This window comes from Hyla sarda, chromosome 3 (genome assembly GCF_029499605.1).
Source record: "Hyla sarda isolate aHylSar1 chromosome 3, aHylSar1.hap1, whole genome shotgun sequence".
NCBI classification, from domain to species: domain Eukaryota; kingdom Metazoa; phylum Chordata; class Amphibia; order Anura; family Hylidae; genus Hyla; species Hyla sarda.
The window spans coordinates 351,116,202-351,130,507 of record NC_079191.1 but is presented as its reverse complement, the minus strand read 5'-3'; the positions used below and the strand labels follow the sequence as shown (position 1 = coordinate 351,130,507).

At 35.5% G+C, this 14,306-nt stretch overlaps 1 protein-coding gene across 1 annotated transcript in view; it reads left to right on the top strand.

Annotated features, from left to right (window-relative positions):
* The window catches only part of LOC130362669 (MAL-like protein), a 35,124-nt gene that overhangs the window by 9,026 nt on the left and 11,792 nt on the right, over nt 1–14,306 (top strand). The window contains exon 2 of the mRNA XM_056567546.1: nt 4,837–5,007. Coding sequence (XP_056423521.1) covers nt 4,900–5,007 — 108 coding nt within the window. The 5' untranslated portion in view covers nt 4,837–4,899. The remainder of the gene's footprint in view (nt 1–4,836; nt 5,008–14,306) is intronic.

Here is a 14,306-nt window from a genome sequence, read left to right as displayed (position 1 = left end):
TACTGCACTATAACACTCTACTATAACATTGGTACTTCACTATAACAATCTACTATAACATTGGTACTGTACTATAACAATCTACTATAATATTGGTACTGTACTATAACACTACTATAACATTGGTACTGCACTATAACACTCTACTATAACATTGGTACTGTACTATAACAATCTACTATAACATTGGTACTGTACTATAACACTCTACTATAACATTGGTACTGCACTATAACACTCTACTATAACATTGGTACTTCACTATATCACTCTACTATAACATTGGTACTGCACTATAACACTCTACTATAACATTGGTACTGCACTATAACACTCTACTATAACATTGGTACTTCACTATAACAATCTACTATAACATTGATACTTCACTATAACAATCTACTATAACATTGGTACTTCACTATAACAATCTACTATAACATTGGTACTTCACTATAACACTCTACTATAATATTGGTACTTCACTATAACACTCTACTATAACATTGGTACTGCACTATAACACTCTACTATAACATTGGTACTGCACTATAACACTCTACTATAACATTGGTACTGCACTATAACACTCTACTATAACATTGGTACTGCACTATAACACTCTACTATAACATTGGTACTGCACTATAACACTCTAATATAACATTGGTACTTCACTATAACACTCTACTATAACATTGGTACTGCACTATAACACTCTACTATAACATTGGTACTGCACTATATCACTCTACTATAACATTGGTACTTCACTATAACACTCTACTATAACATTGGTACTGCACTATAACACTCTACTATAACATTGGTACTTCACTATAACACTCTACTATAACATTGGTACTTCACTATATCACTCTACTATAACATTGGTACTTCACTATAACACTCTACTATAACATTGGTACTGCACTATAACACTCTACTATAAGATTGGTACTGCACTATATCACTCTACTATAACATTGGTACTGCACTATAACACTCTACTATAACATTGGTACTTCACTATAACACTCTACTATAACATTGGTACTTCACTATAACAATCTACTATAACATTGGTACTTCCCTATAACAATCTACTATAACATTGGTACTGCACTATAACACTCTACTATAACATTGGTACTTCACTATATCACTCTACTATAACATTGGTACTGCACTATAACACTCTACTATATTAGTATTGCACTATAACACTCTACTATATTAGCATTGCACTATAACACTCTACTATATTAGTATTGCACTATAACACTCTACTATATTAGTATTGCACTATAACACTCTACTATATTAGTATTGCACTATAACACTCTACTATATTAGTATTGCACTATAACACTCTACTATATTAGTACTGCACTATAACACTCTACTACATTAGTATTGCACTATAACACTCTACTATATTAGTATTGCACTATAACACTCTACTATATTAGTACTGCACTATAACACTCTACTATATTAGTATTGCACTATAACACTCTACTATATTAGTATTGCACTATAACACTCTACTATATTAGTACTGCACTATAACACTCTACTATATTATTATTGCACTATAACACTCTACTATATTAGTATTGCACTATAACACTCTACTATATTAGTATTGCACTACAACACTCTACTATATTAGTATTGCACTATAACACTCTACTATATTAGTATTGCACTATAACACTCTACTATATTAGTATTGCACTATAACACTCTACTATATTAGTATTGCACTATAACACTCTACTATATTAGTACTGCACTATAACACTCTACTATATTAGTATTGCACTATAACACTCTACTATATTAGTATTGCACTATAACACTCTACTATATTAGTATTGCACTATAACACTCTACTATATTAGTACTGCACTATAACACTCTACTATATTATTATTGCACTATAACACTCTACTATATTAGTATTGCACTATAACACTCTACTATATTAGTATTGCACTACAACACTCTACTATATTAGTATTGCACTATAACACTCTACTATATTAGTACTGCACTATAACACTCTACTATATTATTATTGCACTATAACACTCTACTATATTAGTATTGCACTATAACACTCTACTATATTAGTATTGCACTACAACACTCTACTATATTAGTATTGCACTATAACACTCTACTATATTAGTACTGCACTATAACACTCTACTATATTATTATTGCACTATAACACTCTACTATATTAGTATTGCACTATAACACTCTACTATATTAGTATTGCACTACAACACTCTACTATATTAGTATTGCACTATAACACTCTACTATATTAGTATTGCACTATAACACTCTACTATATTAGTATTGCACTACAACACTCTACTATATTAGTATTGCACTAGAACACTCTACTATATTAGTATTGCACTACAACACTCTACTATATTAGTATTGCACTAGAACACTCTACTATATTAGTATTGCACTACAACACTCTACTATATTAGTATTGCACTACAACACTCTACTATATTAGTATTGCACTATAACACTCTACTATATTAGTATTGCACTATAACACTCTACTATAACATTGACACTGTTATAGGAATAAGATACAGCATATCTGTAATATTGTTAATGTGAATGTAATTTTCTGGTGAGCCACATAGAGCAACATGTGACTCCTGACTAAGCTTCTAGTAGGGATCAATGCATTAGCACACACATTCTAATTTTATGGGAAAATAATAGGTATCTATATTTTTTGGCAACGATTCATTGCAATATCCCAGTTAACGAAAAGCCAATTCAAGAGGATGGGAAAAGGATTTAAGGTATGCAGAAGCCTTCTTAGAAAAGTCTTTAATATATTCACCAGTGGTACAATAGTATGCATTAAATCACACAAAAGTTATTTCCAGCTGACTCACCGCCATGACACCGAGAGACTGAGTAAAAATACTTGACAGGTTGCTCAGTGTTATATCCCACATGTTGTCACAACTCTAAGCAGGTATCTATAGTTCTTCCCTTAATGCTCACTCTCAGTATCTACCACACATAATGGTTAATAACCCATAGTGTGATAAAAATACAAACTAAAAAATGGCTTACCTCACAATGTTGTGGTTTACCACAGTGTATAACATTTATATGTGGTATGCCACGCTCAACTGGAGGAGACCAAAAGTGTGACCAATGTTTACCTAAAGTGTTTGAGTTGAGCAAATGTAGCGAGCATCACCAGGTTCTTATGTGTTTAACCACCAAGGAGGCCTAAGTGACAAAAACAGCTCCTTGCCCATTCATGCAGTGTAGTCAAATATGCACAGCTATATCCATCACATTAAAGTGGACCCTATTAAAACTAATGAGGGTGGGAGTTTTATATTGATGACCTTTCCTTAGAATAGGCTATCTATGTCTGATTGGCAGGGTGCTGACACTTGGCAAAGCAGTGGTGAAGTGGCGGCACCAGGTAAATGCAGCTTGTGTGGCCCTTATGTCAACTGCTGGGAGATAACCAACATGGCTGCCATTGCATCTCCAATAATTATCCTAAAGTTAAGGCTAATAATTCAGTTAATAGCCATAATCCAGTGGCTATAGCCTGCTATGGACCCATACTGTACCTAGGTGTTCCTCTGTTTATAGTGCAGGCAAGCACAACACAGATTCATTAAGATGGAAAGGGTTGTCTTGCAGTTTACTGCACATAGGGTGGCCTAAAGGTTGGTAAGCAGGAGAAATGCTGGAAGGTTCTCTTCACCGTTGAGGTCCTTTTAGGCGGGCTGACTGCTGCCATGATAGGAGCGCCAATCCTGTTGATCATTGTCTTTATAAAGCTTAAAGAGGTACTCCATCCCTAGACATCTTATCCCCTATTTAAAGGATAGGGGATAAGATGTCTGATAGCGGGGGTCCTGCCGCTGTGGACCACCGCAATCTCAGCTGCGGCACCCCAGACATCTGGTGCACGGAGCAAACTTCCCTCCGTGTCGGGTGACTGGCGATGCGGGGCGGAGGCTCGTGATGTCACAGTCACGCCCCCCGCAATACAATTCTATGGGAGAGGGGGCATGACAGCCATCACGCCCCCTCCTATGGACTTGCATTGAGAGGGCGTGGCCGTGGCGTCACGAGCCTCCGGCGCTGCACTCGATGCTCTAAATGAACACTGGGTACAGCAGGGAGATCGCGGGGCGGGAACCCCACCCCCCATCGGCGGGACCCCCACGGCGGGACCCCGTGATCAGACATCCTATCCCCTATCCTTTGGATAGGGGATAAGATGTCTAGGGGCGGAGTACCCCTGTAATGATGGCCTCAAGAGTGATCAATGGATTATTTGTTTGGCCCCTCACATCCATGATTCGTCGTCCGTTCATTTTTCCATGTGACAGGGCATGTGTAGCGGAAGACTAATAGAAAAAAAAAAAGAGCTTTTTTTGTAATTCCCAAAAACGGGTACTTTATTTGCTCACCCGTGTGTTTCTTGTAATGGAAGTATCATGACATAATAATCATTTACCACCTGTCAGATTAAAAAAAAAGTATGTTTTTTTTTCTACCACTGCATTGCTAGAGCGTTAGAATCATTCCTTAAATATTTGCACCAAAGAAGAACTACTTGAAATCATCATCTAATTGCAAATTTTGTAACCATTCCTTGCCTGACAGATTAACCACAGATCACCTTGCCCTTGTTATCTCAATGGCTCTGAGAGAAACAGAACAGGTTTTTCAATCTAGTACGTCGGTGTAGGTGTGTCCCTGTGCAGTATAACATCTTAAACCTAACTGATTGATATGTTTGGTTTACAGATTGCCGGGTGAGAGACACAGCAGACACCTCTGTACATAGAGCACAGTGAACTAAGGGGGACAATGGCATCGTCAGGAATTCAGATGCCTTCCAGCTGTGAAGTGCCGGATATTCCCTATGGACTTGGGGTTTTCAGAACACTTCCATATGCATTTATGATTCCTGAACTGGTAAGTTACTTATTCTAGTTTTTCTAGGATTTTATTTCTCTTTCAAATTCTTAGGAAGAACTGAATTCTCAGCAAGTCTTAACAAGTTTGAACTTATGTTTCCTTAAAGCTTAGCTAGCCCATAATACGTATAATAGCCCCAAATCATATTCAGATTTCACACATACACACACACATATATATATTTATTTAATTTTTTCCCCCAATATTTTTATTAACTTGACTAGTATACTATTCACATTAGAAATATATTCTCAGTGTCACAGAGGTCAAATGTCCATATATCCATATACAGTTCAATACAAGACAAGTGCAGCCATAAAATAACATAAAACATATAAAAACCAGGTATAGATTTGGAAGACAACATATACAGAACAACAATGCAACAAATAAAGGAAACACTTCTAATGGTGATACAGTCATTTGAGGAAACATTTTGCCTACCTTGCATTTGTGGTTTGGAGGAATATGGAGACTTTTAAGTGGTTAAGACATATTGGTTAGAATGTGGTATTGGAGGGGAAGTAAAAGCAAAGGATCAAATAGAAATAATAGGAATATCGTTGTATAACCAAGGTGTTCTGGATGATGTGAGGTGGACTGGGAAGATATAAAGTATCCTGTTCTTGGATAAAGAAGTGTGTCGATGAGATGGTGGTTCAAGACGAATGTTGAGTTGTCTAAACATAGGCACCTGTATATGTGATTACATTTTCAGTACGGAAAATGGAATTAGACATTTTCATCACTCAAGTGCCTATAGTTTTCTATATAATTGACTGTTTATATTGTGTTTTATGGTTGGAAGTATTATTTGAAGAATGCTGATAGAAGACCTCCTCAGCTTGGCTACATTTGAAAAGTCTTTGTGTCATTGTGTTACACATAGCAATGCGTACTAACTCATAGGCAGTTTAGATACAGTCACTGCAAGATTACTTTCTTCCTCTGAGTGTCAGTCTTTGTTTTTTTTGGCAATGGGTGGCATTAACGAAACAGAAATGACTCATTATTGGCATCTTGGCAAGTTATTTCAAGAAGCAAACAGCTTGGTAATTGCATACTATATATTAAGCTGTCTTGATTTGAACGTTTAACTAATGTGTCCTGTATTACTTGCTTAAAGAAAGGAGTCACCATATTTTATGATTTGATGTAGAAAACAAGGTATAACTACTTTTTATTTTTTTTTCTAATTTTTTTTTCATATTTTCAATTTTTTTTTTAAATGTGAACATGGTAACTTTACACTCATTTAGTTACTGTTCACATTACAATGTCCATGTCCATGATCATGTGTGCAACTTGTTCAGCAATTAAACTCGAACGCAACCCCCCCCCCCAACCACACCTTTGTCTTTTCAGGTTATGTTCACACTTCACATTTTTTCAAAGAACTTTTAATGAAGTGTTAAAGAACTGAAAAACTAGACCCCACAAAGGGGAACGTAGACATGGTATTTGCAAGGCATGGTAATAAAACAGTGAGGCAAAATGGAGTGACTGTAGGTTGTTTCACCATGACTGTTGAAGAAAGATAATGGGGTACTCTTAAAGAGAAATGGATGGGATAAATTGGGAAAGGCAAGGTGATGAAGCGGTCATTTTACTTGCTATGATCTTACAATATGGCCTACTGCACCATGTTGATCTAAGCAGCTTTTTTTATTTTAATTTTTTTTAGTTAAAAATACTGACCAAAAAACAACACATTTTTTAATTCCTAAATGGCTTAAAAAGGAGGACATGTTCCTTATGGCTGTGAAATGAACATGTGTTGGAACAAAGGGGCGTTTTGGTTCTATAGCCATTTTGTGTTTTATAGACTGTAAAGCGGCCATTTTGAAAAAAATGCCAAAAAATCTGTGTGTGAACATAGAGTGATTCAATGTTAGAGTAACATAGAGTAATGTTCAGTTGGCATTATTATCTGCACCTGCTAAACAAAAAAAAAAAAGGGTTAGGTGAAGATTTATTTCCAAAACACATATTTAAGTTGGTTTTAAAAACATTCTTTTCCCAAAAACGCCATGTTTTTAGGATGTATGTGTGTGAAGGATCCCATAGGATTTGGGCAAAAGTTTTAATACCATTTATTCGTTCACCATTCTTTAGTAACCTTAAGATGTTGCAACTACATTTGCGAACATTAAATCCTGTCATTCTATGAAACGTCTGCTTTGCCGGTGAGCTTATAAACCTTCCTTTTCTATAGGAAATTATTCTCCATTTTGTTGGAAAATCTCTTATGTGATATTGAGGACTTCTGCTCGTCATGCATAGCCAACATTTTCTATCTCCTGAGTCCTCTGCTTAGCTTTTGCTCTCTGGCTAGCTTTATGGTGATAACAATGACTTTGCAACTTTTTAATACTCATTATCAAGAACAATGCCCTTTGTTATCACAAAATACAGTATATGTTGCTATATAAACGCTATAAATATGAGAAACATGAAACATATGATAACATAAGAAGTATGTTAGTTTTATGACTGTATGGACTCATGAAGTGATGAAATAAAATACAGTCTCGTAAATAATGCCACACCTTATGGAAACTCAGAATAAATAATAATGATAATAATCAGCTTATGAGTATCAGTAATATCTCAACCATGGAAGTGAAAATCTGCATATAGTAGTCTTAAAAGTTCAACCTTCAGATGAAACAGACATAGTCATCAATGATAAAAAGAGTTAAAATGCATCAACTTACATATAAGCTCAGTAAATAAGATTATTATGATACCATGGATTTGATGGAAGGGGCTTCTTTGTACCTCACACTTTATGGTTGATAGTTGGTTATCACAGATTGAAAAAAAATAATAAAGCTTTTTATTGCGATATGCGTCAACATCCTCACAAAGATCTATATACTACATGAAAATATACAATTAAATATTGTTCTACTACCTATGGTTAGAGTTGAAATGAGACCCTTGCCACCTGATCCCAGATGGGCATCCGATCATCTTATATTGTGTCAATAACCCAACATAACAACATGTAGTAAGATGCAGGAGGTGCAGTCATGGACATCTACTATTCTATGGATATAATGTCCAAATTGTAGCATAACATGCAAGGAAGTAAAATGACCCTGGAAGTTGATGCTCTCGCACTCAAAAATGCAATTGCAAATGGATGGAGTTTAACATTTTTGGAAAGTTTTAAGCATAGAAAACACATTTTGAGATATAAACTTCTTCTACGTGCATGGGAACAAAGGACCCGATACAATACAAGAATTTTTTTTTTTACTCCATCTATTTGTTATAACATCCATGGTTGAGGCCAGTTACATGGAATATAAGAAAATTTTAGTTTTATTTAGATTTTATTAAGGAAGACCCCCAAATTAGATATTTAAAAAGGAAAAAAAATAAGCATAAGCCCTTCAGTTTGTTATACTATGTGATCACCATATATACTATATGAAAGAATAGCAACACTATATAACATTACATTGCATGGCATGGACAGTAGATTATATGATGCCCTCATTGGTAAGTGAGATACAAGATTCCCATTAAAGTCCCCTACTTTTGGTTCAATAGACACACTAAAGTGTAACATAGAAAGACCTTTTCTATAGTTTAAGGACTCTTTTAATTAACTATGACTCTACACTGAAAAACTCATTCTATATTACAGTGTCATGCATGTCAGTCTTCCAACCCTACCGGAATGCTTTAATGAAGAAATAAAATGAAGTTCTTTTTGATAGACTGTTAATTATAACTGCTAATATTCTATAATTATAATAATTTTAAATATCTTAAATAGAAGTCTATAAATGGCATGTTATTGGGGCCTATAAAGTCTTAATTAGGATAAATTGTTATCCTTACTGGATGATAAGGCAGTATCAGACCAACCATGACATCACTTTACACAAGCTGAAATATATTTGTGTGATCATCCACAGATTTATAGGGGTACTCCACTGGAAAACATGTTTTTTTTATTTTTAGTTTTATCAACTGGTGCCAGAAAGTTAAGCAGATTTGTAAATTACTTCTATTAAAAAATCTTAATCCTTCCAGTACTTATCAGCTGCTGTATGATCCACAGGAAGTTCTTTTCATTTTGAATTTCCTTTCTGCCTGACCACAGTGCTCTCTGCTGACACCTCTGTCCATTTTTGGAACTGTCCAAAGTAGGAGCAAATCCCCACAGAAAACCCATCTTGCTCTGAACAGTTTCTAAAATGGACAGAGGTGTCAGCAGAGAGCACTGTGGTCAGGCAGAAAGGAAATAAAAAAAGAAAATAACTTCCTGTGGGTCATAACAGCAGCTAATAAGTACTGGAAGGATTAAGAGTTTTTAATAGAAGTAATTTACAAATCTGTTTAACTTTCTGGCACCAGTTGATTTAAAAAAAAATGTTTTCGAGTGGAGTACCCCTTAAAGGTTTTCCTTAACTAAGCAAGTTAACTAGATCTGAGAAAAGTATGCTAGACTGGCAAGCAGATAAGGAATACAGTTTATATTATTATTAGAACTGGAATAAACTGGATTGTCACTAGTACACATATACACCCAAAGACAAACACACCAATAAATATAGGTTACTTCACAGCTTTTATGACAGTAAAACATAAACATATATAGGTTACTTCTGATCTTTCAGTAGTAGAAAATGAGTAGGATGCAATTAATATGTCATACTTACACATTTGGTTTGACTGAATATCAAATGATAGAAACATTAGTTTAAAAAAATCCATAATAAATCTAAAAACAGCTAAAATACAATATATCATGGAGACCATAACTATAAAATCTATACCTATAACTATAAGACCTCAATGCGAGAGATAACAATTCTGAACATGGGAGCCCTAATAATTCCCTATTCCCTGAATGCCCTTATTATAAGGTACATAAAATACTAAAATACTATATGTTAACATAGCCTTAGAGTCTCCCTAAATGTGGATGGAAGACTCTTACGACAGCTCTATAAAAGTCCCCAATATGTGTGCTTAGTTTTGCACATGTAATGTTCTCCCCTCGCAAACTTATCATGTATTTAGCATGGGAAGGTATTTAACGTGGTTGTCCACTAAAAAATTGACAATGGATTTATAACAAATCTTGACTACGTGCAGACCACAGCACTTTTTGAGAGTCTTCCGATTCCTGAAACTCCTCGTACAAGCTGTAGACTTCTACATATGTGCCCAAACAGGCTATTGGAAGAAACATCTAAGGCTTGGTTCATCCACAGCTTTTTGGGCATCATTTTGGTCAGTAGTCAAACCATGAGTCTAAACTAAAAGGTTTTATTCATTGGAAGGGTCTAAAATCACTAACATATAAACTTACCAAATATGATAATAACTACAAATGATGGATCTACTCACATTTATTTATATTCATATATTCAGGCTAGTTCATACTTTGTGCTCCTTAGCAAGATGATCACACCTTACTTGAGATGTTTTGCGACACACCTTGTATCTCACACCCAAGAGAAAGAACACTGATACAGAAATAGCTTTTCTTTAGATTTCTGAAGTGCTAGTGGCGATCAACTTTACAGTTTTAGTGGTATCTATATTGTCCAGTGATATATTTTCAACAATCTCTATTGGCTAGAAGATTTTATGACAATAAACTCATATATTAGATTGTGACAAAAGCCTTAAAGGAAAATGACTGGATAGACCACGAAATCCAAAATATATATAACTTTGTTAGTAATAGACTGTTTCACACTTCCACAGTTTTTTCCTTCCATCAGAGTATTCACCGATGAGTTCCAATGGAAAGCCATTGTATAGGCACAGAGTATCACGCATTGCCCATTGATTTTCACCAAAAAACATACTGTGTGGTGTATTTGTATTTACTTTATTTATTTACTAAATAAATATATATAATAATAAAGGTATCACCTTTATAAAGATATATATATATATATATATATATATATATATCTCCTGGGCAGACATTTTTTTGTTTGGACTGGACGGAGCCATAAAGTACCTAGTGCCATATGTCAGTGCTTTCTAGAAAACAGATGGTCCCTATGCCGACCCTACTTTGAGTTGTGATGGCTGCAAACTTCTTGCCCACAAAGCCCTAGTACTATTGAGGGGCTTTGCATGCTGTATACCCAGCTAGGCACATTTTACCTTATAGCATTATGTGTATGCCAGTAAGTGAAATAAAGTTGTAACCTTATTTCCACCACGTAAAGTAAAGGGTGGTGGTAAAATAATGAAGTAGTCTTTTTGTTTTCTGGCAGTCACTTGGTTTTGAGGGGTGTTGCGTTGTTCTTGTTTCTTGTAGCTCTGTGAATTGTTTAGCAATGAATTTTATATATTCTTAGCCAGTTTGTCAAGATTAGGAGCACAAACAAGTTACATTACAATACTGGGTGTGTTGCTGAATTCAGGGAGTAGATATTGGCAGGCTTGGGAGATCAGTGCATTGCATTTCAGCAATAAAATAACAATATCTAAAGTATTTTTGATGTTGAGCACTAAAAGTAAATATAAGCCCTTCAACTTTGCTACACTTACAGGTTAATGTGTATATAGGTAGCAGGATCTGTTTGCTGGAAGAGTTGGATGATTACCAGTGTGACAGTCCACTATGTTGCTAGGCATTGATATGAAGACTATCCAGTTTTGTCAGTGAATAGTTTGATCAGTTGGGGCTGCAATATGGCTATATTAGTTGTCATCAAACTATTCACTTGCTGGTATAGCCAAGAAACTTTTTTTCTGTGCTGTGCATGAGGGAACTCGTGGTAGAACATTATTGTGTATTAAGAGAAAATAAGCATTATATAGATGGTAACCGTACCAGCAACTACATAAAATTGACAATACATGGTACAATATTTTGTCCCAAAACATTATCTGTGGATAAAGTGTAAACTATGGGATGAGTTAGTGAAGGGTCACGGGTGCCTTATTTTGCTGCGTATTTGCTGCTGCAAATTTTCCTAACCATTAAAGTCATTGGGTAGCGAACGACACAGTTTATTTTGCTACCCATTGACGTCAAAGTAAATATTCAGCAAAATAAGGCTCCTGTGATCCTACCCCTATAAGCACTAATAAAATAGAAATTGTAATTGATTTATACTATATAGTTGCCACTTTTTTTTTTATTTCCTTTGATGGACCATGACATTGACATGATGGATATGACTTGCTGACTATGACTTGAAGAAATAATTCAACAAACCCAACACAAGTTGATGTCAGATCCATTCTTCCATGTTTTATCATATCTATTACATTGATACCAAAGTTCCTAATGTATTCTCCAACCTTCTTAAGTATTTCAGTCACTGTTGTGTTCCCTTAGGTCATGTTGTGGCCTCTTACTCTCCCAACTGCATAGTTTTTCCTGTCACTACAGGCTTGGGACCAGTACATCATGCAGTGTAAAGTCATTGAAGATTATAACTATATAAACGTAATACATGAGCAGTCTTCACTATGTGCTCAGTAATCTTAACTGATTCATTACAGGTTAATTAGGAAAATGCTTAAGCAATATCACATCTATTTATACAGAACTGGATGAACAATGGTAATGAGAATGATTCACGTTGTTTCGTGTTTGCTCTACGAGTATCTCATCCACCCTTTTGCACATCTTTGTGTCACTATCCCGCATGCTTTCCTCAAGTCATTTGGTAATTTTAAAATGAACTGATTTAAAGGAATGTGTCCAGTACAGATCAGTAGTGATATAGGCGTAACACCCTCTTTTCTGGAATGCATTGATCTAGTTAATCCTGACCTTCTTTTCTTACATACTTGCAGTTTCAGTTGACTTATTGATTACATATTGATATAGGCAAACACACAAATAGGTTTAATAGGATTGTATTGTTGTCAAACAGATTTACAATGAGGATTAACAGGGTTGGCTCCTTTGGAGAATAGGACCTGTGACTATAAGGTGGTTGTCCTGGATCCTAAATGATTAGTTGTATTCTGTGGGGTGAATACAGTGCAGTGCCTCAACCTGTGAAAATGTAACATTACATAGTGCCGATAAAAACAATGTGCTTTTTATGAGAACAATGTGCTGTTGGTCATACATTCTTGAAGTTGATCTAACCTGTTCACACCATACACATGAATGTTTGTTCTAGCCAAGCATTCCTGTCGTGTGAATGGGAAAAAGGCATGTAAGGGGATGCCAGACAGCTCTGGTGGTACTTATCTCCCTAAAAACAAAAGGGTTGGACAATTGAAATCCACCATGCCTGATCCTTTTCTTCCTCAATTACATCAGTTGGTGGATCTGGGAAGCCACCATAAACATTAGATGGTTGGCCTATGCTGGCACTTGGGGCCTTTATGACCAATGTGCTGGATCCTCCACAGTGAGACACTCTCTTTGCAGCAATTTTCAGCTTTAGCTGATATATTAAATTTCTGAATGGTATACCCCCCCCCCTCCTTAAAGGGGTATTCCAGCTCTAAGACATCTTATCCCCTATCCAAATGATTATTTGGTTTGCATGGATATGTGTATGCAGTTTGGGTGGTGCTTCAAGAATAGCTTGTACAAATCTGTAGGCATAGTGATTTGTTACTTAGGGAATCTTGCAATGACCATGTATTTGATATGCATGTATGCCAAATGCTTAGGATTTAATTAGTTTGAAACCACATGTTATTGCGATCACATATTTGATCAGACTCTCAAAGCTGTTCTGCATTCCTTCCACCATGACTCGTGTAGCCTGGATACTTTGCTCTTTACATCTTATTAATCCAATGATGAATCAGTGTTAAATTCAACATTAAAACTGGTTTTCAGGTCATATTGATGATAGAGTGTAGAGAACCCCATTGTTCTATTGCCAATCATTGCCAAGGCATTTACCATTTGTCCTTAAATGCTATTTGTCCAGAATTCATTGTATTTTTTGGCATTCATTGTGCATTCCTGAGGAGAACAATCCTCGGGGGTGGTGCTGAGTGAGTGATCTGTTCACCACAATGTTCTTTAAACCAAAGTTGTGACAGCTGATAATAATAAATAAATAATAAATAAAAAAAGTAAATAATAATAGATTTCTGGTAATCTAACACCCATAGCTAATCATATGGGTAAATGTAAACACATAAAAGGACTAGTTTGGTATGGAAAAAAGGATACATTTTTATTCCAGTTTTGTCTATAGGTTGTTTTGCAGCTCAGCCCTGTTCACGTGAATAAGGATGAACTTATATATCAGACACAGACCATGGATATGCATTTGGTTGTTTCTAGGAGAAGAATTCTAATTCAAGACAATCCCCTTAAT